Source organism: Hyperoodon ampullatus (genome assembly GCF_949752795.1).
Source record: "Hyperoodon ampullatus genome assembly, chromosome: 2".
NCBI lineage: Eukaryota > Metazoa > Chordata > Mammalia > Artiodactyla > Ziphiidae > Hyperoodon > Hyperoodon ampullatus.
Genome location: NC_136915.1, coordinates 170,450,407 through 170,477,567, shown reverse-complemented (window position 1 = coordinate 170,477,567; position 27,161 = coordinate 170,450,407). Strand labels below are relative to the sequence as shown.

General features: G+C 34.3%; 1 protein-coding gene across 3 annotated transcripts in view; it reads right to left on the bottom strand.

Moving 5' to 3' along the window:
- The window catches only part of KIFAP3 (kinesin associated protein 3), a gene marked incomplete at its 3' end in the record, with an annotated part of 155,057 nt that overhangs the window by 90,628 nt on the left and 37,268 nt on the right, over window positions 1-27,161 (bottom strand). For all 3 annotated transcript variants that reach the window (XM_079724871.1, XM_079724873.1, XM_079724872.1), the window contains 5 exons: window positions 26,738-26,837; window positions 25,429-25,553; window positions 23,145-23,243; window positions 16,466-16,644; window positions 5,496-5,658 (listed from right to left, as the gene is read on the bottom strand). In XM_079724871.1, coding sequence (XP_079580997.1) covers window positions 5,496-5,658; window positions 16,466-16,644; window positions 23,145-23,243; window positions 25,429-25,553; window positions 26,738-26,837 — 666 coding nt within the window. The remainder of the gene's footprint in view (window positions 1-5,495; window positions 5,659-16,465; window positions 16,645-23,144; window positions 23,244-25,428; window positions 25,554-26,737; window positions 26,838-27,161) is intronic.

The window sequence follows — 27,161 nt, the reverse complement described above, 5'->3', positions numbered from 1 at the left end:
AATTTCACAGTTTGTATGGAAACACAACAAACCCCGAATAGCCACAGCAATCTTGAGAAAGAAAAATGAAGCTGCAGGAATAAGGCTCCCAGACTTCAGACTATACTACAAAGTTACAGTAATCAAGACAGTATGGTACTGGCACAAAACAGAAATATAGATCAATGGAACAGGATAGAAAGCCCAGATATAAACCCACACACATATAGTCACCTTATTTTTGATAAAGGACGCAAGAATATACAATGGAAAAAAGACAGGCTCTTCAATAGTGGTGCTGGGAAAACTGGACAGCTACATGTAAAAGAATGAAGCTAGAACACTCCCTAACACCATACACAAAAATAAACTCAAAATGGATTAAAGACCTAAATGTAAGGCCAGACACTATAAAACTCTTAGAGGAAAAATAGGCAGAACACTCTATGACATAAATCACAGAAAAGACCTTTTTTGATCCACCTCCTAGAGAAATGGAAATAAAAACAAAAATAAACAGATGAGACCTAATGAAACTTAAAAGCTTCTACACAGCAAAGGAAACCATAAACAAGACGAAAAGACAACCCTCAGAATGGGAGAAAATATTTGCAAATGAAGCAACTGACAAAGGATTAATCTCCAAAATTTACAAGCAGCTCATGCAGCTCAATATCAAAAAAACAAACAACCCAATCGAAAAATGGGCAGAAGACCTAAATAGACATTTCTCCAAAGAAGATACACAGATTGCCAACAAACACATGAAAGGACACTCTACATCACTAATCATTAAAGAAATGCAAATCAAAACTACAATGAGGTATCACCTCACACCAGTCAGAATGACCATCATCAAAAAAATCTACAAAAAATAAATGCTGGAGAGGGTGTGGAGAAAAGAGAACCCTCCTGCACTGTTGGTGGGAATGTAAATACAACCACTATGGAAAACAGTATGGAGGTTCCTTAAAAAATATGACCCAGCAATCCCACTACTGGGCATATACCCTGAGAAAACCATAATTCAAAAAGAGTCATGTACCACAATGTTCACTGCAGCTCAATTTACAATACCCCGGACATGGAAGCAACCTAGGTGTCCATCGACAGATGAATGCATAAAGAAGATGTGGCACATATATACAATGGAATATTACTCAGCCATAAAAAGAAATGAAATTGAGTTATTTGCAGTGAGGTGGATGGACCTAGAGTCTGTCATAGAGAGTGAAGTAAGTCAGAATGAGAAAAACAAATACTGTATGCTAACACATATATGTGGAGTTAAAAAAAAAAGTGGTTCTGAAGAAACTTGGGGCAGGAGAGAATAAAGATGCAGACACAGAGAATGGACTTGAGGACTCAGGGAGGGGGAAGGGTAAGTTGGGACGAAGTGAGAGAGTGGCATGGACATATATACACTACCAAATGTAAAATAGATACCTAGTGGGAAGCAGCCACATAGCACAGGGAGATAAGCTCGGTGCTTTGTGACCACCTAGAGGGGTGGGATAGGGAGGATGAGAGGGACACACAAGAGGGAAGAGATATGGGGACATATGTATATGTATAGCTGATTCACTTTGTTATAAAGCAGAAACTAACACAACATTATAAAGCAGTTATACCCCAATAAAGATGTTAAAAAAAAAAGAAAAATGAACATTTGAAAACAAAAAACTGCTTAAATTCAAATTCAGTGGCTTGTGGGCAACAAAAGGGGGGGGGGGGAAAGAGTATGGCATACTAAATCCTTACCTAAACAGGAATGATTTTAGAGCCAACTTAGTAGTTCTCAGATAGATGAAAAGTTTTCATGAGTTTATAAATGAATATTCGTTCCTCACACAGCAAAAGAGCCGAGCCGTTACCAACTTCCTCTTTGCTTTTAATAATTATTCAAATCACAATATCTTTTCATATGTTTTTCAATTTATTCTACACGAAAATTTTTGTGTATATTTTCATGAGGAATGCTACTTAGTCATCATCTTTTACTTACCATAGAAAGATAAGCCAAGAAGTTACTAAGGCAAGCTAACCATAAACATGTCAACAGAATTATTTTGCTTTCAATCAGTTTTTACAGATCAGCTAAGAACAGAGGTGGAAACTTTTAAGATCATCCATTCCTACCTATGTAACGTAAGGTTAGAATAATCCTAGCTCTTTACTCTCCCTCGTGTAGCAAAATCTGATGCCCTAGGAATTCATAATATTTCAAAGAAAATAATAAAGCATGACTTTGGAAGAATGAGTGAAAAGGAAGTGAAAAGTTTTCAGTTGCTCTTCCTACTCAGTTTCTTCATTTCTCTACTGCATGGAAATTCCAAGAACATCACTGCTTCTCAGGAACAGCCTAAATTTAACGTGTTTTTTATGTATCTGTTGAAAAATAATCATATTTCTCTGACTGTTATAGCTCACTTAGTGGTTTCCCATTTCCAGTTTTACTCATCTATTGGACAAGTTTTTCTTTCTTTAACTCCTACCTCTCCTGAGCTCTAGACCTATGTTTCCATCTGCTCACTGAACATCTTTGTCTAAGATGTCTCCAACATATCTCAAACTAAATCCATCACTGATATCCTCAAATTACTTCCTTTACACTTCTCTATTTCTGTTTCTGGCACTAACATTCTAACAGACATTGAGTTTTTATGAATTCTTTACCATTATCCATATCCAAACAGCAGCCATGTCATATTAAGTCTACCTATGATATGTCTCTTCTGCCCTTTCCTTTTGCCTCATACCTGACATACCACATCTTCCTTAATTCAGGTTTTCTTTACTTCTTGTCCTGCTAACACAACATGCTATTGTTCTCTTCTTTAGACTCTAGTTTTAGTGCATCCAGTAGAATGATGCCAGATTAATTTCCCTAGGGCAATACTCTGATTATGACCCAACTAGCTCAAAAACCTGCAATGACTACTATCATCAACTATATTAAGTATAACACTTAGCACAGCCTTAAACTTCATAATGCCACATAAGCATACGAACCCATTTTTTCAAACTTATCTCCCACTATTTTCTTAGTTATTGTTCCTCATACTGGCCTAGCACCATCTATGCCTTAGGTAATATTGATCATTTTATCTGAAATATTTTCTACAGCCTCTATTCTTCCTTCCTTTGTAAATATCACCTTGTTAAAAAGACAAATCTGTCAATGTCCATCTCAAATGGCACTTTGTCTATGAAGTATCAATGTGGAAACATTCTCTCTTTTGAGTTCCAATATATCTACAGATTGAAAAATATTTCTCTACAGTGCTTAGCATTATGTTCTGCCATAGCAGATTAGCAACATTTTACTGACTTAAACTGAATGAAACTGCACGTATATCACAGGGAAGTAAAAATAAATAAGCTACCTTGTTTGTTAACAGTGATTTAATATCTATAAGAAGGATATTTGTGCTCAGAGAAAGGTAAGTCAGCAACACTTACAGAATGTCCACTTCACATTAAATGATAATGATGATGATGTTAGTAATAAAAATGATTATAGCTAACACTTATTAAGAAAATACTATGTGTCAGATACTGTCTAAGCACGTTCATGCAATAGCTCATTTAATCTTCAAAATAACTTAAGTTGGTTATAATTATTATCCTCATTTTACAGATGAGAAAACCAAATCAGAGTTTGGGTAACTTGCCCAACGTGACACGTTTAAAAGGAAAAAGTGACAATTCTAATAAGACAGTCTGACTCCAGAAATGAACTCTAGGAGACATGAAAGAAATATTTTTTGTATTGAATATCTTATATGCCAAAATTTACTACTTGTTAACAAAATATGAAATGAGTACCCTATGAGTAATTTCCCAAAAATCTCTTTTAAATTATTTGTTTCATAAAAGTAGGTGACTGGATACTGAACAAACCATATAGACTATGAATTCCTTCAGGACAAGGACTTTAGCTTATCATCTTCATACACTAAGAATCTAACTTGGTATTCAATATATAATTTTGCTAAATTTATGATAAATAAAGGATCACATAAATTAAATTCAAGGCCCACCAATTTTACTTTAAGGTTTTCCTGTTTCCTCACTAGATATTAGTATTTCTTTGGTTCCCCAAAAGCAGTTTTAAAGTGCTCCTCAATAGAGTTTCTTCTAAAATGCATAATAAAAGTCCTGTGTAATATTTGTGGACGGGCCAATGGACCAAATGTTCTTAGACTGACTAATAGACTAAAGGTTTTCCTTTTCTGAGAAAAAAAGTAAGAAATAAATTTCCTTTAACTTTTTTTTTTAAGGGGACTTGGAGAACTGAAATTTTAAATTATAGTGCTGCCTATCTTAATCATAGTTAACTTAATATTATTATACATAGTAGTTTATTATAGTAGTTAATAAATCCAACTTTGGCAGCAGATATACCTAAGTTTGAATTTGAGCTTTGTCTTTTATCTAACTGTGTAATCCTGGGTAAAGATCTCAGACGGGGATTCTACAAGATAATGTAAACAGAGCACACAGCAAAATAACTGTTACAGTAAACATTCAATAAATTTTACTTCTAGTATTGTAAAAAAAAATGATGATGTCAATTAGACAGGATTTGCAGATATTAGATAGCTAAGAATAAACTTAATTTTAAATCATTCCAACTATTCCACTGCTTAAAAATATTTGAATATATGGAGAAAGCTACAAAAAAAAAAAAAGAATGAAGCTGCAGTGCTAAACAAAGAAACAGTCTTAAAAGCTGAGTAAGAATTTGCTTTCTGGTTAAGAAAGCAGTGGCATTCCAGGTGGAGGAAAAAAGCAGGTGGATGGGCACTGAGGCATAAAAGAATTTGTTTAGAGGACAGTAAGGGGATCAGTATGGACACAGTATAAAGTATATGTTGGGGAGTAGCAGGTGCCTATGAAGACAGACACTTAACAGATCAAAAAGCATTTTAAAATATTTTGCTAAGAAACATTATGCATGAGAAGCATTATGTATGAGCACAGAAGAGTTAGTTCTTGAATCCATCCTCACTATATAGATATCTTGCTAATAGCTGAAAGAAAATAATGTATAAACTGAATCCTCCAATATAATATTTTCTGACACTATATAAAAATGCCTTTTTTTACTTGATGACAAAAAGGCTCCATAAATTTGTACATTGGTAAGGAGTATTTTAAAGGTATGGCAGAATATAAGAACTTAAACAATATCTGCTTTTTAAAAAAATGCTGAAGAAAGAGTAATTTTTCATTCTTGCTCCCATAGTAGTATTTTTATATTTTCACTTTGGTTTCATTTTCACAGGGGTAAATGAAGTCAAACAGCTAAAAGTTCCTATTCCATTTCATTCTATACCACCATGGAAATCCTAGCACCGGTCATTTTTCATTCATTCTGCTTATATTTAGGTACCCAATCAAAGAACATATAGACAATGATTTTTTTCAGCAGACTTTTCAAGACAGACTTAAATTTTCCAGTGATGTTGGAAATTCCAAGCAACACTATCATTAATTTTTAAAAAGCATACCTAAGAGTGCAGTGAGTTTGGGAAGCAGCCCAACTTGTACCATCTTATTCCTCAGTCCTGTGTCAAAGGATAGGTTCAGTAAAAGTCGGAGGGTGATATTCAGCAGATCTTCATGCTCACAAGGTATCATTTTTACCAGTTTTTCAACAATATCCATTTCCACCTATGTAAAGTAGTAATACAAATGCAGTCAGGCTCTATTGCACAATAAGACAAAAAAGATTACAAAGAATTATTTTTTCATTGTTTTTACCCTCATGTATATATTTTTATAAGTAACTATGTGTTAACTTATTTACTCTCATTTTAATCTGTAAACTTCTCTGAAACCAAACTTTTCAGGAGGAAATACATATTTCCAGTTCATCCCTTCCTTCCCTCATTTCATAGCATCAACTGGAAGACAAATTACTTTGGGTTCTTGAAAGCACATTAAGGACTCCACCTACTAAGTGCCAGACCCTGTGCTAGATTAAACAAGATTCTGTCTTGGCTTTTAAGGATTCCAGTCTAAAAACACAGCAGAGAAATAAAACAAATAATTAAAATACAATATGATAAAAGTGGAATGCATAAAGTGCTCTAGAAACAATGTGGAAGGAACTACAAGCTACCTAGAAGAACAGAAAAGACTAAATTCAGAACAAAGTTCTAAACAATGTGTAATAATTTGCTCTCTGGTAAAGACACTGGTAATCCAAATAGAAGAAAAAAACAGTGGATAGGCATTTATGCATAAAAGAGCTGCTCTGAGGCACTGCAAGTGCTTTGATATAGCCATAGTATAAAGTATATGTTGGGGAGTGGCAGGAGCCTATACAGACAGACATTGGACAGATCACAAAAAGCTTTTAATGCTCTGCTAAGAAGCTTAACATTATTCCTTAGGCAGTAGAGTGCCTTGAATGATTTTAAGTCCAGAGGGTGATGTGGTCAGACTAGAGCAAAGATAAATATAAAGATAAATATAACAAAACACACACATATATATATATGTACTCATACACACCCAACATACATACATGCAAACATACACAAAAATGTGAAAATAAGGGGCACTGTATAGGACAGACTGGAATAGGTAGAGACTGAAGGCAGGCATAAGAATATATTACCTTAGACAGGTGAGATGTGATTAAGGTCTGAATCAAAGAAAGGACAAAGATGTTGAAGAGGAAACAATAATTTGAGAGGTGTTTAGAAGATACGGTCAAAGCATTTGAATGTGAAGTGAAAAGGAAGCTTTGAAGGTGACTTTCAGGCTTTTGGCTTGGTCAGTGTGTGTTGGGGATCCCCAAGAACACCACCAGGTCCTGCGATTTGCTAGGAGGACTCACAGGACTCAACATATTGTCATATTCATGGTTATGGTTCATTACAATAAAAGGATGCAAAGTAAAATCAGAAAAGGGAAAAGGCACATGGAGGCAAAGTCTGAAAGAAGCCAGGTGTAAGCTTCTTAGAACCCTTTCCTCATAGAATCACACAGAATATGCTCCAGCACTGAAATGAGACTGAGACTCGATGCCCAAGGTTTTTATTCGGGGCTGGTCACATAGGAAACCTCTGCCTAGCATAAAATAAAATTCCAAACCCTGAGAAGGAAAGCAGGTGTTTAGCTTAAGCCACATTGCTTGTGTAAACAGTAAACTACACGTATTCATTAGGAAACAGTGAGAACACTCCTGAGTCCAAGTTTCTAGACACCAGCCCAGGGCCAATCTTGAAAGAAGGCCTATAGGAGAGCAATCTCAGGTTCCTTTTCTGCATAGTCAATAAGGTGGATGTAGGTGCCATTAACTAAGATCTTTAAATTGAAAAACAGGTGTAGGACAAGGAGGGCAAAAAATTACTAAAAGTTTTGTCATGTTTAATTTGAGATGATATTCAGTGGATATTTGGAAATCTTCAAAAGTCAGAAGAGAAGCTGGGCTATGAGTAATAGTTTAAACTCTAGAACAGGGATCAGCGAACTATGGCTAGTGGGTCTAATCTGGCTTGCCATCTGTTTTCATACAACCCAAGAGCTAAAAATGGTTTCTGACTTTTACACTTTTAAATGGTTGAAAAAAAATGAAAAATATTTCATGACACATGAAAATTATTTGAAATTTTCAGTTTTCATAAGTAAAGTTTTATGGGAACACAGCCACGTTCATTTGTTTATAGACTGTCTATGGCTGCTATCATGCTACACAACAGAGATGAATAGTTGCAACAGAGCCCATATGAAGGGCAAGGCCTAAAATACAGATTATTCTAGCCATCTACAGAAAGAGATTGTTGATCCCCAATCTAGAAGATTATGAAATTGCCTCAAGAGAGCTTGTTTTAGGATAAGAAATCAGAGGACAGAACTTACTTGGTAGTGTAAGCCCTGTACTCACATTTCTTAAAGTAATAATCAGAAAAATTTGGTTATAAAAATATCTCACATAATTGTTACAAAGAAATGGCCAAAAAAGGAGACAAATTCTATATAACTACATATTTTTCTTGTTCATTACCAAAATATTTATGAATAACCTTGATCTACTTTTTCTTTTATGGGAGGTCTAAAGCATTTATTTATACCACCCTTCCCATATCTTTATTGCAAATTTTCACTGACCTCATAAAAATCACATTAATAATTGAGGCCTCAATATATTTTTTTCCTTTCATTCTATGCCAAGGAGTAAACAATTTTTTTTAAATGGTAAATTGACAAACCAACAACAATTTTTCCTTCAGACCTGTATCTATACTCCATGGCCACACTGCACTCATCCTAGAGCTCTTTTTTAAGAAGTATAAGTCCTTCTCCAAAGACTCTTTAACTTTGGTTCTCCCTTTCTCTTAGTTTAGTCTTCCAAGCAGGCTGCAGGATTCATTTGTTAACTTCACACAATAATTTCCACAGAGGCCAGGGACAAATATTCGTCACATTTATGCAAAACTGTAACTCTTACAGTAGCTTCTTTGATTACAGTGTATAACTTCTTCTCCAGAGTTATTTATTTATCCATTCAACAAATATTTCTTAATTTAAGCCCTGGGTATATTTTGGTGAACAAGAAAGAAATGGTTCCTGTCTTCATGGAACTTATATTCTAGAGAGCATAAAATACAGTTAAAAAAACAAAACAACTGTCCCACACACAATTACACAGTTATCTAATTGTAATTGTATAAATTGTGATATTATATATGAGAAACAAACAGAGTACCATGAGAGAATATAAGGAGTAAACCTGATATAATCTCCGTGTGAGGAGCTGTCAAGGAAGGCTTCTCTGAGGAAGAACAACCTACTGGATGAACAGAAATTAGCTAACGTTAATTGAAGAGGCAGAGGAAAGAGCTGTCTAGATGGAAAAAACAGCCGTGTACAAAGGCCCTGAAGTGACGTGGAAAAATAGAGCATTCGAGAAACTCTTTAAAAACTGTCATTCTGACTACGAAGTAGAGAATATATTGGAGGAAGGCGAAAACAGAAGTAGTCAGATTAACTAAAATGCCATGCTATTAGTCAGATAGAGGCATTAGTGATTAAGAAAAGTAAGCAGAATCTCAAACTTCCTCTAAGGATGTAAGAATCTGGAAAGGATATGGTTCCCACTCTAACTGCAAGAAAAATCCAAATACAAAATCATAACTTAAAAAAACAAAAAAAAAATCAGAGAGCTGAGGTTGCACAGAAATCAACCGGCCTGAAATATAAGGAAAATAGGCACCCCCAAGGAGATAAGGGTCATGAGCACTGGTTTATATGGAGCAGAGAACTGGAGAGAAAGAGACCTGCCACAGAAGTCGGTAGGAAGACTGCACAAAAACTTTTAAACAAGTAGCTAAAGGCCAAATGTGAAGTAGCCTGAGACTCTAGAACTCTGAAGCTACAGATGCTCAGGGAGTTTGCAACCACTTGCAAGCTCTTTTCCAAGGACCTTATCAGAGGGTCACAAGAAAAACTGGGGATAGGACAGGAGATGGAAGAAAACTTCCCCTTAGTGGCATGGGTCTGGGAGAGGGTTACAGCTGCCACCGGGGAGAAGGCATAAAATCCTGTCTGGATCTTTTTCTCCCATTTCCCCTAAAAAAAAAAAAAAAAAGACTTAAGCCTCTTGGGGAAGTATGGCAAATCCTGTCACATCTGAGGCACAGGTGAAGACCCACTGCAGCTGGGGCAAGGAAACAGAAAAAACATCCTGAGAGGAGTTGACAGGATGACTTAGGAAGCCCCATTGCTGAAAACCATGGACACAGGATAAGCCTAAGACCAGCCTGAAACTAAATTAGAACAATGGAAAAAGTCTCTTTTCTTTTCCCCTCCCTGTGCCTGGCACCAGATTAGCAAAAGCCAAGTGACAAATAACAACAGTATATTACTGGGGAGAGTTAAAATGAGGAGAAAGCCTCTTTGAGGCACAGCCATGCTAGGAAAGCCTGAAGTAGAGGGTGGAACATGAACAATGAGAAAAATCCTCTGACCATCAATACTCTACCAAAGAGAAAGTAATCCTAGATGAATTTGAAGCTAATGGTGCCTGGAGGGTAACCAAATACAGCTAAACTCCTGACAAAAATGACTTAATCCCCTACATTAAAGACCTAAAAAAAAGAAGGTCTGTCCATTTCCATACATAAATAATATTTATCTCACTCTCTACTAATCTACACATAATATCTAGCTTTCAACAAAAAATTATGATACATGAAAGAGCAAGAAAATAACCCATTGATAAGAGATAAGGCAATCAACAGAACCAGATTCAGATATGACTTGTATAATTACTAGACAGAGAATTTAAAATAACTACGATTAATATGTTAAAGGCTCTATTGGAAAAGATGAAAAACACATGTAAACACAGATAATCTCACAGAAGAAAATGATACCAAAAGAATTAAATTTTAAAACACATATACACACACAACACACATAATACAAAGATGAAGGAAAACTTCAAAGGGCTCATTAGTAGACTTGATATAGCTAATGCCAAGATTAGTAAACCCAGAGGTAGGTCAATAGAAAATTTCCAAACTGAACCCCACCCCACCCCCCAAAAAAATAAAAACGAGAAGAACAAAACACAGCAACACAGCATTCAAGAGCCATGAGACAATACCAAATGGATTTAACATGTGTAACTTGGAAGCCAGTAGAAGAGAGGCAGAAAGAGACAAAAGGAATACCTGAAAAGACAATGGCTAAGGATTTTCCAAGAACAATGAAGGACATCAAAACACAGATACATGCTCAAAGAACCCTAAGTAGAATACAACACACACACACACGTGTGTGCCTGGCCATATTCAAACTTCGAAAATCAAAGATAAAATCTTGGAAGCAGGAAGAAAATAAAAGACTCACTATATATAGAGGACAAAAGATAAGAATGACATCAGACTTTTTATCAAAAACTATGCAAGCCAGAAAACAATGCAGAGATATTTATGAAGTATGTCAACCTAGAATTCTGTATTCAGTGAAAATATCCTCCAAAAATCAAACATGAAACCAAAAGCTGGTTCTTTGAAAATATTAATAATACTGATAAACCACTAACCTATTAAAAAAAGAGAGAGAAAGAGAGAAAAACAAATTACCAATATCAGTAATGCAACAGGAAAAGTCACTCAGACCTTTGGACTCTGAAGATATAAGAAGGAAAAAGTACAAAAAATTTTATACCTATACATTTGACAACACTGATGAAATGGAAAAACTACTTGAAAGATACAAACTACAAAGCTACCACTCAAAAATAAACAGATAACCTGAATAGTCTTATAGGTATTAAAGAAATTCAAAGAAAGAAAACTCCACGTCCAGATGACTTTTTTTTTTTTTTTTTTTTTTTTTTTTTTTTTTTTTTTTGCAGTATGCGGGCCTCTCACTGTTGTGGCCTCTCCCATTGAGGAGCACAGGCTCCGGACGCGCAGGCTCAGCGGCCACGGCTCACGGGCCTAGCCGCTCCGCGGCATGTGGGATCTTCCCAAACCGGGGCACGAACCCGCATCCCCTGCATCGGCAGGCGGACTCTCAACCACTGCGCCACCAGGGAAGCCCCCAGATGACTTTTTTACTGGTGAATTCTATTAAACAATTAAGTAGAAATAATACCAATTCTACACAAACCCTTCCAAAAAAATTGAAGAGGGAATACTTCCCAACTCTTTCTATGAGGTCAGACTTACCCTAATAGTAAAACCAGACCAAGACATCATAAGAAAACTATAAACTAGTAATCCCTCATAAACACAGACACAAACATCTTTAACAATATATTAGCTAATCAAATCTAGCAATATATAAAAAGGCAATATATCATGACCAAGTGGTGTTTACCTGCTGAATGCAAGAATGGCTTAACATTTGAAAGTCAACCAATACAATTCACTATATTAATAGTCTAAAGAAGAAATACCATGTGACTATCTCAATTGGTGCAGAAAAGGCATTTGACAAAATCCAACTACCATTCATGATAAAAAGTCTCAGCAAACTAGAACTAGAACAGAACTTACTTAAACCAATGAAGTATCTACAAAAAAACTATATTAAATTACACTTTATAGTAAAAGACATTGTTTTCTTCCTAAAACCAGTAACAAGGCAGGTATGTCAAGTCACAGCATTCCTTTTTAACATCATACTAGAGGGCCTAACCAGTACAGTAAGACCAAAAAAAAAAAAAAAAAAGGCAAAAGAAAAGAAATAAAAAGTATATAGCTAAGAATAGACAAAACAAAACTTTCTATTTACAAGTAATATAATTGTCTACTTAGAAAATCCCAAGTAAAAAAAGTGAATTTAGCAAGGTCACAGGACATAAGGTCAATATACAAAATTCAACTGTATATCTATGTACTATCATTCAACAACAGGAAACTGATTCTTTTTTAAAAGCTACCATTACAATGGTAGAACACTTAGGTATAAATCTAACAAAATATGTGCAAAATACGTATGCTTAAAACTATGAAATGATGAAAGAAATCAAGAAACATCTAAATAAATGGGGAGTTATACCATATTCATGTATCGGAAACTTTAATATGGTTAATATACTGTATCCTGCCAATAGATTCAATGCAATCTCAATCAAGATTCCAGGTTATTTTGTTAAAGAAATAGACTAGTTGATTCTAAATATATGGAAAGATAAAGAATTTGAAATAGCCTGAATAATTCTGAAAAACAGCAACAACATTTGAGGGTTCACACTACCTTATTCAAGATTTATTATAAAGCTACAGTAATCAAGACAAAAATGTATCAGCGAAAGCATAGAAACATAGGTTAATGGAACAGAAAAGAGTCCAAAAATAAAACCACACATACATAGCCAACTGATTTTCAACAAAAACAGTACAAAGGCAATTTCAATATGGTGCAAAGGCAATTCAGTGGAGAAAGGATAGTCTCTTCAACAAATGGCGCAGGAACAATTGGAAATCCATATTCAAAACATGGATATTGATCTATACATTGCACCATCTGCAAAATTCACTAAAAATGAATGGATCACAGACTAAAACAAAAACAACAACAACACAAACCCTACAAAACTCCTCAAAGAACACACAGGAAGAAATCTTTGTGACCTTGAGTTAAGAAAAGATTTCTTAGATACAACACCAAAATACAATCCATTAAAAATGTTTTTGATATACTTGACTTCATAACAATTAAAACCTTTTGCTCTTCATGGAAAACGAAAACACAAGCCACAGAAAAGTAGTAAATACTTGGAAACATAACTGATAAAAGACTTATATTCAAAATACAAAAATAAGTCTCAAAACTTAATAAGAAAATAAGCAACCCAAGGAATATATATCCTCTCTGTTGTTCTTAAATTCATATTCTAATATGACTTATTCCCTTTTAATAATATTGTATTTATATAAAAAATATGAAAACTCAATTTAAATCATTAATTGAAAGATTTTTTATGCAAACTAAACTTCCTTTAAAATATGTAACTCTAAAAAGCAAGGTCAGTATTAGTTCATTATAACAGTAAAATGAACACTTTATTTAAATAAATAATACAACCTCACAAATGGATCAGTCATCCCTCTCCTCCATCCCTCTTAAATAAAAATGCCACAGGCTTCATCTGTTACTAATTATATTAAGTAATATTTTTCTTTCAAAAAAGCAACAGTACACACTGGTGGTTATGGCAAACTTAATAAAGTAACTTGGAGAGTTTTTTTGTTTTTAATTTGTATTTCCATTGCAGAGAATGGAATGTAAAACATGTAGCCCAATCAGATAGTTAAACAGTAGACACAGTCTTCTAATCATGTTTCTGGTTGATAAAAGCCCAATCCCCAAAGCTAAATTTAGTCATTGTCTCAACATGCAAAACCCTCTTAATTTTATGTCTCTAAAATGGAATTTATAGTTAATTAGTACTTTTATTAAAAGTTCTCTACAAAGCAACAGTTTATCAAACTGACAAGCAAATTTATTTCAGCCTTTAAGTAATTATTTTTCAGTGTTTCTGAAAGCCAACATTTAAAAATTGCTTATACTTAGTCTTGCTAAAAATCTTTTTTTAAAAAAAATATAAAATAAAAACAAAAAGAAATTTTGCCTTGGAGGCAGAGGAAAGGAGTAGGAAGCCGAACCCTGGAGATATTTCCTTGAGCAAATTACTTAATCTCTCTAATCCTCCGTTACTTCATCTGTAAAATTAGGAGTTAATCTACAAAATGTAAACATAGAGATAAGGTCCAGCTGAGCTCTAAAAATCCTAATTCTATATAACACCCTTAAATAAAATGAATTCTTTTCCACAATAAAAGATGAAATTCATTAACATCTACACTAAAAACCCTGCCAATCAAATTATTCTTATGACCTTGGATGAATTACCTTTTCTGAACCTGTTTTTCCTCCCCAGTAAAAAATGAGGTTTGATGAGACAATTTATACTGTATTTTCTGAATCTGATTTTACCAGAAGATAATTTTTAATTATGTACCTGAGATCAGTTTTGACAGAATAAACACATAAGAAGAGTATTATCTAAATACAAATCTAAGCAATGCACAGTAGACACATGCTTATGACAAATCAATTTGAATTTTGCAAATCTAATAAAGGTGAACTTATTCTAAACACATAAATGGAAGAATATATTTCAACTTACAGCAAGGGGAAGCAACTACTTAGCCACACTCTAACTATACTCAGGAGTATATATATCACCATGTCATATTATTCTTGAATTAAGATAAAAACAAAAACATGTTTTTGATTAAGTAAATTCAATCTTAAAAGAGTATCAGACACAGTGATCATCAATAATCATAAAAACTAATGACGAAAATGACACATACTAAATATCTGTGGGTAAAATAAAATTTCATGTATTCCAAGTATCAGAATTCAAGGCACTTATTAAATCTAATTAATCAGTCTCAGGTTTTCAAAGAGCATGCCATGTTGTTCAATAAGCATAAGCTACTTCCTAGCTCATTAGATTTTAAAAGAAGGAAAAAGAACAGGTAGAACTACTATATATTTAGACTATCTGAAGGAGAATCCACTTATACCAATAATACACAGTCACATAATGACTTGTATTAACATGTAGTTCTAAAATAGTTTCCAATGGAGTTAAAGCCAATGATCCAATAATTCCATTTTGAGAAATCTATCCTAAGAAAATAAACAGAAATACAGACAAAGATGCATGTACAAATGTGTCCATTGAAGTCTTATTTATAATAGCTAAAATTATGAACAACTTAAGTATCTGAAGGCAAGGTATGGTTAATGTATGATCTATTTAATATAACACGTGCTTACAAAGACTTTTTAATGACATGGGAAAAAGCAGATAATTTTTATTCCATCTCTATATATTTCTAAATTATACATATTTTTCAGCTGGAGAAATAATATATGATCAATTTGTACTATTTCTCAAAGACAACTGCATCAACACAATATAAGATGGCAAATAGGAACCTACTGTAATGATTCAAACAAGAAATGAAGAGTGTATAAATAAAGAGGGCATGAACTAACACAATGGCACTGGGAATAGAAAGAACAGATAGCTTCAAGAGATACTTAAGCAGAATCGAATCAACAGGTTGCAGCTACCAATTGGAATAATAAATGAGAAACAGATTGGGCTAAACTGTAATTCCACACTAATACCAGAAATGCAGGAGAAAAAATACCTTAGAGGAAAATAATAAGGCCAGATGACTCTGAAACACAATCTAAAGTTAAAATTACTTTCTATATATTATGTTTAATATGGAAAGATTCATTCTGTACAACATATTAGGAAAATATTTTTATCCAGAAAACTTTAATTATCTGGATTATTAACTAATATGCAATATATTTCTTTTTCTTTTCTTTTTTTTTTTTGCTGTACACGGGCCTCTCACTGTTGTGGCCTCTCCCGCCGCGGAGCACAGGCTCTGGACGCGCAGGCCCAGCGGCCATGGCTCACGGGCCCAGCCGCTCCGCGGCATGTGAGACCTTCCCGGACCGGGGCATGAACCAGTGTCCCCTGCATCGGCAGGCGGACTCTCAACTACTGCGCCACCAGGGAAGCCCTGCAATATATTTCTTAATGAAGCCACTTAAGTGAGTTACTGCCATTGTAAAATTTTCATTCAGAATTATCTCAGTAGGGGGATAATGTGTTTACTTTTTATCAAAATATTCTAACTCAAAAATGGTGAACACGGGCTTCCCTGGTGGCGCAGTGGTTGAGAGTCCGCCTGCCGATGCAGGGGAAACGGGTTCGTGCCCCGGTCTGGGAAGATCCCACATGCCGCGGAGCGGCTGGGCCCGTGAGCCATGGCCGCTGGGCCTGTGCGTCCGGAGCCTGTGCTCCGCAACGGGAGAGGCCACAACAGTGAGAGGCCCACATACCACAAAAAAAAAAAAAAAAAAAAAAAAAAAAAAAATGGTGAACATGGGCTGTTTCAATGTAAGTTACCATATCATTTTTATTCTCCATAAAAATGCTGAGTTTCTTCAAAAATGACACAACTAGAATAAGCAGCTCAAAATTGTCCCGATCAAGAGCCTTCACCAGCATGTGAACTATGTTCTTGTTCCTCATCTTCAGCTCTGTACGTGTATCCTCAGCAAGATTCAGAAGCAAATAAAGAGCAACTAGAAAAGTAAAATAAATGAGAGTTAAATAACTGACATATTGAATCAACAATTTAATAAATCATTTCTACCCATTAAAGTAACTGATGTAGAAGATAGTATATAACCTTGAAAATTTTAACTAGTTAATTTATTCATTAGTAAACTATTATTATTGATATATATGCTATATGAAACAAAACTTATATATAAAATAATATTCTTATGATGCTGAGAAAGATGCAATAACCAAAATAAGACAATGATTCCTACCCTCTTGGAGCTAAGAGCGTAATTGTAATCAAATGTCAATTAAAGGTATATGTTAGCAAATAATAAAACAGGCAAACATGTAGAAAGCAAGGTAAAATTTCAACAATTAGGGGCTGCTGTACTAAAAAATGTAGAGTACAGCTACAGCTGAATTTAAGGATACTAAAACCTATTTTTCATACTCAAAATGAGTTTTTGATAGTCTACAGAAAACGGCCATATGAAATTCAGTAAAATAACTGTTACACTAACCAAAGTTGAGGCCACTGTCTACTAGTTCTAAGTAAAATTTCTTTTAGGTACCGGTAATAAAAATGCTTACATTCTCATAAGAAACTCATTTATTTCTTCCCTTTTGACAATGAGAATTATGTAACAGATAATGTTTTCCATTTGGCCTTAACTGACAGGAAGCTTCAGAGTTAAACCTGAAAGTTTTCTGTTAGAATCACATAGAATATTATGGCCAACAGTGTTTTTGCTCTCCTATTGTCTTGATTTTGCTCATTTTTTTAGTATTTCATTTTATGTACTCCTATAAACCATCTCTAAACCTTTATGAAAAATATATATGCATACATATAAACTTTTATTTAACAAATATTTGAAATGGAAAAGCAATTCTCATTAATTAAGTACCTACTATATGCCAGGTACTGTACTAGTTGATATATAAACAGTAACCCATTTTAAGACCATTTTACGAGGCAAGAACTACTATAAAAATTTTTACAGATGGGGAACCCCAGATTCAGAGAAGTTAAATACCTTGCCCTAGCCACACAGCAAGAAAACCCACCAGAAACCAAAGCTCACACATTTACCCTATTGCACCATGCTGACTTTCCATGCAAGGCACTAATAAAAGGTTTTAAGGTTGTGTTGAAAAAGCATATAGTAGACTTCTTCTTGCAACCAAGATAGATGTAGTGGGTTGAATAGTGTTCTCCTCAAATTTCCATACACCCAGAACCTGGGAATTCAAACTAATTTGGAAACAGGGTCTTTGCAGATGTAACTAGTTAGGATGAGGTCATAACAGATTAAGGTAGACCTTGAAACCAATGACTGGGGTCCTCATAAGAAGACAGGACATAACAGACAGATGCAGTGGGAAGAAGGCCATGTGAAGATGTGGGCAGAGAATGAATATATGCAGCCACAAGACAAGAAACATCAAGGACTGCCAGAAGCCACCAAATGCTAGAAGAGCCAAGGAAAGATTCTTCTCTTGAGTCTTCAGGGGCAGCATGGCCTTGCTGAAATCTTGATTTTGGCTTTCTAGCCTCCAGAACTGTGAAATTTCTATTGTTTTAAATCACCCAGTTTGCAGTACTTTGTTTTGGCAACTCTGGGAAATTAATACATTAGAGGAGCAGGGACCAGATTGGAAACTCTCACCAGAAACAATAACAACAACAACAACAACAACAAAAAGACTAAAATAAGGGTTTTCAGGACACTGAGCACCAGATGATGAAGGATAGTTATCCCTGAGAGATAAGAAACAAATGACCTGGCCCATGATTGCCCAGAATACTGTCTTGAGAGATTCCAGGTCATGAAACAGATAAGGAAAAATCCCAGAACCCCAAAGAATTCTTGAATGAAGAGATGGAACCAAGGGACCAGGGAAGCCAAGGTGGCTAGAGTTCACAGAAAAGAATACCAGAGAGGACAGAGCTGCAAAAAGAGAAGAGTTCCAGAGTTCTACTTTATATATTGAGCAGAGTACTGACTAGTCACATGTGTTAAAAATCTGAGGCTGGGGGCAGAACAAAATGAAAGAATTAGAAGAAAAAATACATGACATGCACACAGAGCTGGAAATAATGCCTGTTTCTACCAGCTATACTGGAAACTTCATAATTAATGGGCCACTGGGTAGAGTTCTCACATGGGTCTTGCCTCAGTAGTATGGAATAATTAGTTTTAGACTAAATGCTGCTCATGTCCAAACTCACAAATCTTAAGAGCATGATCCAAAAGGATCAAACTGTTTGCAAGTAATTTAATTATGTCTCACAATAAAGCTCAGGAATAGAATATTTATAGGAATAAAATAATATCCATCACCTAACAATGAAAATTTCACATTGTCCTGCCTCCAATCAAAGGTTATTAGCCATTCAAAAAAAGCAGGAAACACAACCTGTAAGGAAAAGAAAAATCAGCTAACTGAAACTGTTCTAGAACTGACACCACAGAATGATCAAACATGAACATCAAAATAGTTAGATAACTGTATTCCAAATTTTCTAAAAGTTAAGTAGAGACATGGAGGATATACAAAAGATTAAATCAAACATCTAGCAATGAAAACTACAATGCCTGAGATTGTATACTAAATGGAATTAATGGCAGTTTAGAGACTGGAGAAGAAAAGATTAGTGAAATTGAAGACATAACTAGAAACTATCCAAAATTAAACACACAAAGAAAAAAAAGAACAGCAAAAATGTAAAGAGTATCAGTAAACTATGGAAAAAATGTCAAGTGACCTAATATACCTGTAATTGGAGTCCCTGAAGAAATAATAATTGATAATTTTCCAAACTTGATAAAAAATATAAGTCCACAATCCCAATAAGGTCAGTGAAATCCAAGAACAAGAAACAGGAAGAAAGCTACACCGAAGCACAATATAATCAAACTGGTAAAAACAAATGATGAAGAGACCATTTTAAAGCAGCCAGAGGGAAAAAACCTCATATACAGATGAAGAAAAGATAAGGATGACAGCAGACTTCTCATCAGAAACAATGCAAGCATGTCAACAGTGTAACAGTATGTTTAGCAAATAGAAATAAGTTGTCAACCTAGAATTATAAACCAGTAAAAATATTTCAAAAAAGAAAAAAAACAAAGAATTTCTCAGATGTAAAAAGATAAAATAATTCATTAGTAAATCTACCCTGTGAGAAATATACAAGGAAATCTTTCAGACAGAAAGAAAATGATGACAGAAACATGATCTAACAAAAAATAGTAGAATCAGTGGAAATAGTAACTATATAAGTAAATATATAAGGTTATTTTCTTCATGTTTAAATATCTTTAAAGTAAAATTGACTGTCTATACAAAAATAATAATGTATCATAGGGTTTATAACAGATAGATATATATATATAAACCTCATGGTAACCACAAACCAAAAATCTATAATAGATACACACACAAAAAAGACAAAGGAATCCAAACATAACACTAAAGGTAGACATCAAATCACAAGGGAAGAGAGCAAAAGAAGGGACCATAAAAGGACTATTAAAAAAAAAACCCAAAACAATGAACAAAATGGCAAAAAGTACATACCTATCAATAATTACTTTAAATGTAAATGGACTAAAAGCTCCAATCAAGGCATAGAGTGGCTGACTGGATACAAAAACAAGACCCATGCGTATGGTGCCTATAAGAGAATCACTTCAGATCTAAAGCCACAAACCGACTGAAAATGAGAGGATGTTAAAAGGTATTCCATGCAAATGGAAACAAAAAGAAAAATGGGGTATCAATACTTATATCAGACAAATAGACTTTAAACCAAAGACTGTAACTAGAGAAAAAGAAGGACACTACATAATGATAAAGGGATCACTCCAAGAAAATACAACAATTTTAAATATATATGCACATGGAAACACAAAGACCCTGAATAGCCAAAACAATATTTCCAGCTTTGTTCTTTACAAAGAACAGAGCTGGAGATATCATGTGCTCTGATTTCAAACTATACTACAAAGCCACAGTAATCAAAACAGTATGGTATGGCACAAAAACAGACACATAGATCAATGGAACAGAATAGAGAGTGCAGAAATAAACTCACATTTACATGGTCAGTCTACAACAATGGAGGCAAGAATATACAATGGCTAAAAGACAGCTTCTCCAATAAATAGTGTTGGGAAAATTAGACAGCTACATGCAAAAGAATGAAACTGGACTACGTTTTCACATCATATACAAAAATAAACTCAAAATGGATTAAAGCCTTAAATGTAAGACCTGAAGCCGTAAAACTCCTAGAAGAAAACATAGGCAGTATGCTCTCTGACATCAACCTTAGCAATAATTTTTTGGATATGTCTCCTCAGGCAAGGGAAACAAAAGTAAAACAAACAAATTGGACTACATCAAACTAAAAAGCTTGTACACAGCAAAGGAAGCTAGCTGTCAACAAAATGAAAAAGAAGCCTACAGAATGAGAGAAGATATTTGCATACGATATATCCAATAAGGAGTTAATATCCAAAATACACAAAGAACTCACACAACTCAACATCGAAAAATCAAACTCAATTAAAAAATGGGCAGAGGATCTGAATAGAAATTTTTCCAAAGAAGACGTACAGATGGCCAACAGACACATGAAAATGCTCAACATCACTAATCATCAGGCAAATACAAATCAATACTACACTGAGATACCACCTCACACCTGTCAGAATGGCTATTATCAAAAAGACAAGAGATAGGGCTTCCCTGGAGGCGCAGTGGTTGAGAATCTGCCTGCTAATGCAGGGAACACGGGTTCAAGCCCTGGTCTGGGAGGATCCCACATGCCGCGGAGCAACTAGGCCCGTGAGCCACAACTACTGAGCCTGCGCGTCTGGAGCCTGTGCTCCACAACAAGAGAGGCTGCGATAGTGAGAGGCCCGCGCACTGCGATGAAGAGTGGCCCCCGCTTGCCACAACTAGAGAAAGCCCTCGCACAGAAACGAAGACCCAACACAGCAAAAATAAATTAATTAATAAACACCTACCTCCAACATCTTCTTTAAAAAAAAAAGACAAGAGATAAATGCTGGCAAAATGTGGAGAAAAGGGAAAACTTGGTGTACTGTTGACAGGAATATAAACTGGTGCAACCACTCTGGAAAACAGTATGGTGGTTCCTCAAAAAGTTAGAAATAGAACTACCATGTGACCCAGCAATCCTACTTCTGGGTATATATCCAAAGGAAATAAAATCACAATCTCAAAGAGATATCTGCACTCCCATGTTCACTCCAGCATTATTCATAATAGTTAAGATGTGGAAGCAACCTAAGTGTCTATACATGGATGAATGGATAAAGTAGATGTGATATATATTTTATATAAAATATTATATAAAATATGTAATATATTACTTATACATTATATAATATATATAAAATAGAATATTACTTGCTTATTAAAAAGGACGATATTCTGGCATTTGCCACAACAAAGATGGATCTTGAGGGCATTATGCTAAAGGAAATAAGTCAGACGGAGGAAGACAAATGCTATATGTTCTCACTTATATGCTTATATGTGGAATCTAAAAACGCTGAGCTCACAGAAACAAGGAGATTGATGGTTACCAGACACTGGGTTGTGGGGGAAATGGGGAGACGGTGGTCAAAGAGTACAAACTTTTATAACTTTTATAAGATGAGTAAGTTCCAGGATCCAATATATAGCATGGTGACTACAGGTAAAAATACTGTACTGTATACTTGAATGGTGCTATGACAGATCTTAAATGTTCTCACCATAACAACAACAACAACAAAATGGTAATTATGTGAGGAGAAGGATTTGTTAAGTAATCTTACTGTGGTAAACATTCTGGAACATATATTTGTATCAAACCATTACACTGTATACCTTAAACTTACACAGTGTTATATGTCAATTATATCTCAATAAAGCTGGGGGAAAAAATCAATAGTCAGCTACAAAGCAGGAATTGAATGCACACTTAAAAGTCCCACATCATTCTTACTAACGACATAAGATTTTGCATCTTATCAATGACTGAGAAACCATACTATTGAACTGTTAAATCTCTCAACAAACCCCAGAAAGAGGAGACTATTTTTTATTAAAGAGAAATATTTTGAAAAGTTTTACATCAATTTCCTAGGAAAGCAACAAAATTGTCACCATATAAGATACATATAGCAGGGTTTGAGAGAAAAGATTCTTATTATTGAAAAGGTCATACATTGGATTTAAAAATCCTTTCTGATTAATACAATTTCAAGAATGTAATTTATACATTTAAGAGCTGAATGGGGCCTTTTGGTAGAAAGAGAGTGGAGTGAAATTTAAAACATCATTATCAATGCTAACAACAGAAGATTCTGTAGTACATTAAAATTCACTGAACTTTCAAATAATCTGGTATTAGCTTTATTTATCTGACAAAAATAGAACAAGCTGAATGTATAGTAAGAACTTTGTTGCGTTCTCATTGCTTAGGTATTCATACCTCGTAAGAGCTGTTCCTGTTTTACCACAAGCCCCTGGTATTTTTTAAAGGTTTTTTCATAATCTTTTCTCAAGGTTTGGTTTTCAGGGTCTTCATCAAGTAAACAAGTTAAGGATCATCCATATTCATTGAAGCAAAGAAAACCTAATGAAAAATACTAGGAAGAACAGTGCTAATAAATTTTATGTGCAATTTTATCCAGTTATTTTCTGTAACCAATAGTTTAATTAAAATATTATTCCCTGCACAATTGTGTTATAACAGATCTTCTTAACCAAGTGCTCGAGGATGTGCTTGCAGACCTTGGGTGAACACATGTTTAGGCTTCACCAAGTACTTGAATCCTCAGAAATTGTATGTAAATATTTTATGTATGTGCACAAGTCTCTAACTTTCACCAGATTAAAAAATAGGTCCATGATTCCAAGAGGTTACAGCCTTAAAGAATGATTTAGTTAATAAGAATAGTGAATTCCACTTCGGACAGAAGATGTCTAGTATATTGAAAGGACGTTGATTATATCTAAAGCTTTTTAGCACCCTCTTCAGACTACATACAAAAAGAGAAATATCCCAAAGTTAGAGAAAAACAAAATTTAAAAATTATATCTTATAGCCCCAAATAGTCCCTTGGACACCTGCAGAAATAACCAATTACTTCAGTATGACTTCAGGATCCCCAAGCACTCAAAAACATCCCCTTGTTGAATGCTACTTGCATCACAACACAAGGAAACTTAAGACTTAATAAAATAGTAATATTTTAGGAGAAATGGCCAAAATTCTGATAAGTCATTTTTATATTCCTTCAATTATTGTAATCCATTGATTCTGAGACACATTTTTTGCACATCTTAACATCTCCCAGAATTTGAATATATCTTATAATCCATGATATGTCATAGTTTTAATTGGAAGCATCTTTCTCCTTTTGTAGTTGTTCATAAATAATGGTGTATCTTACATTCAATGGTGTCTAATATTTATAGGAATATGGTATGTTCTAAAAGATCAGTTTTTGTCACCAAGCAATCACAAAGTATAAATTAATGATTGCTAAAAGTCCCATTAGTGGTTCTCTCTGTATCCCCACCCCCCCCGCCTTAGTTTCAATGAATTTTAGGTACATTCAGGAAACTTGGGACTCAAGAAATGACCTGAAGTCTCCAGGATTATTGAGTTGTCCACGTGGTTTAAGTCAACACCAATCTAGATGTCAGAAGCTTACAGCACACACAGAAAATGTCTAAACCTATAAAGATCCTAATTAAGAAAAGTCAAATCTGTGTGTGTGTTTGAGGGTGTATTTTTATAGTGCCTTGGGTATTCCACGAAGGAGAGGTAGAAAACATGAGATATTGGGCACAACAGAAATAATATTTTTACTTTTTAAAAGAGATCAATAAATAGTGGGTTCAAAAGAAAGTTACCAGTATGACTTGTCATCTGCAAAACATGTCATATTAGACAGATATGAATAAGCCAGGGCCTTCAATTTAGAATTAAAGTTGTAGAAGAAATATGACAAATATCTTCATATATAAGAAATGTGATATTGAAGAAAATATCCTTATTCTATATTGCTTCAGTATGCAAGATTAGAATCAAGGGATAGAAGTTATTGGGAAGTAGACTTTAGTACACTAAGCAAAAAACCATTATAATAAATAGAATGTCAAAACACAGAATGAGCTAAATCAATAAGCAGTGACATGATAAAGAAGAGACTAAATAATCTATTTGTAAGGGAAGTTGCAGAAAAGATTCTTGTATTGAAAGGTTAAAATTGATTCTTTTTAAGGTTCCTTTCACAGGTTCTATGCTTCTGCAGGCATCTTGAATTTGTATGTAAGTCCAAAAATACTTTTTTTAATAATTAGAAAAATAGAATTTAAAACTATGTTCTTCACCAAATTCACACTCATTCCAATCAAAGTCACCTTATTACACAGAGAAAACTACATAAGCAACAGTGGTGAGCCAGACTTCAGCTAACTAAAGGATCTTGAGGGACAAAATAGCAGTCACTTAGAGGCTCACCAATTCAGTTATCCAGGACCACTATTATCTATTCCCTCTAGCTTATCACCTAATCAAAGTTGTAAAAAGATTAAAAAGTATACGTAAAACTATATTCATTCTGATAACTTCAATCTTCATTTTAACCTTCAGCACACTCTTGCATTTTTTCAAGTTATGTGAATGACAAACAAAACAAAATCCTCTCCATCCAAAGCTCACAGCAATAGGCAACAGTGGGGTGAAATGCCGCTTCAAAGGATATCAGTTTTCTTCTTCTTAGAAAGTTCTTCTTGCCAAAGCTCATGTCTTTTTAATTCATGATCAATGATATTCATACATAGAGCTCCAATTTTATAGTGAGTGATAAGTCCATGAAACTGAGAAAAGCTTTAAAGAAGAGTTTTTAGTATGTATTTAAAGGAATACATTTTGTGACTTCAGGAAATCTGTTTTGGATAAACACTGGTACAAACAATGTAAAATAGACTTGATATACATATTTCAATAAATGAATATGCCCACAGTATACTAAGAAGACTTGAAATTGTGCGATTACTTTAAATATATTTTAACACACAACACTTACCTGAAACGAAATTATTTTTAAGTTAGAAATTACATAAAACACATTTTTGTAATTAACCACCATTTTAACTATTCAGATACCCTCAAAATAAAATTTCAGACTACCACCTAACAAAACTAATAATATAACAGTACTATTATTGAATAAAACTGATACCAGGAAATAAACTAGTGAAGTATTAGCAATCAGGTTTTATATATGTTTCCTAGACAATTTATTCATCCAAGTATTTATTCAGTAAATATTTATTTGCTAATGCTGGCCCATTTTTAGAACAGAGGCAAGAAATTCCCTAGAATTTCTGAGAAGTCAGAAACTTTTCACAATGTCTCAATAAGTATCCTTCTAAAGAATATATGTGTATAAATAAAATACATGAATACATAACAGGTACGTGTTTGCAAACATATATTGTGTATACACACACACACACACACACACACACAGTTGACCCTTGAACAATGCAAGGGATAGGGGTGCCAACCCTCTGTATCATCAAAAATGTAAGTATAACTTATAGTGGGTCCTCCATATCTGCAGTTCTGCAACCACAGTTTCAACTGGGGGACCGTGTAGTATGGTAGTACATATTTAGTGGAAAATATCTATGTATAAGTGGACTCACGCAGTTCAAACCCATGTTGTTCAAGGATCAACTGTATATAAAACAGTAACATTTACTGGCACTTACTCTGGGTCAGGTTTTTTTCTAATACCTTCCTGAAGACAATGCTCCTATTACTATCCACAATTACAGATGAGGAAACTGAGCACAGAAAGGTTAAGTAATGTAACCAAGATCACATGGCTAATAGACAGCAGGACTTGGATTCAAAGCCAGAGAGTCTATTTCCAGAGCCCATAACTCTTAAACTCTAAACCATTATATTATCCTACTGTATATGTATATGCATTGGTTAGTGCAGACTGAAAGAAAGACAGAACAACAAAGAGGACAGAGAATCGGAAATAGAAGTTCACTTACCTGGAAAAGCAAAAAAAGATGTATATTATGTTTGTAGCTAACTCAACACTTTGCTTCCAGTCTTCTCTGAGGACTCTTGCTAATGCACCAAGGGCAGTTTCTAAAGAAAAAGGGGATGTACAAAAATGATCACTCACCTTGCCTCTGACATAAAGGGTAATTGGTTTTAAATGTCTACTATCAATAAATAACAAAGCTAAGATAGAACTGGGACAAAAAGTAGGATGCTTCTTTCCAACACAGAAAGCTATTTTTAAAACTGAAATAATAAAACTCACAACATGCAGCTTTAAGTCTAACTGTAAATAGAAAAATAAAATATGATTTAAATAAAGTAACATAGTAAGTATACTATGGGTGAAAATAAAATAATAAAAAAATTTTATTCTTAATTTTCGTTTCCACTTGCTACTGCAGTGCCAGT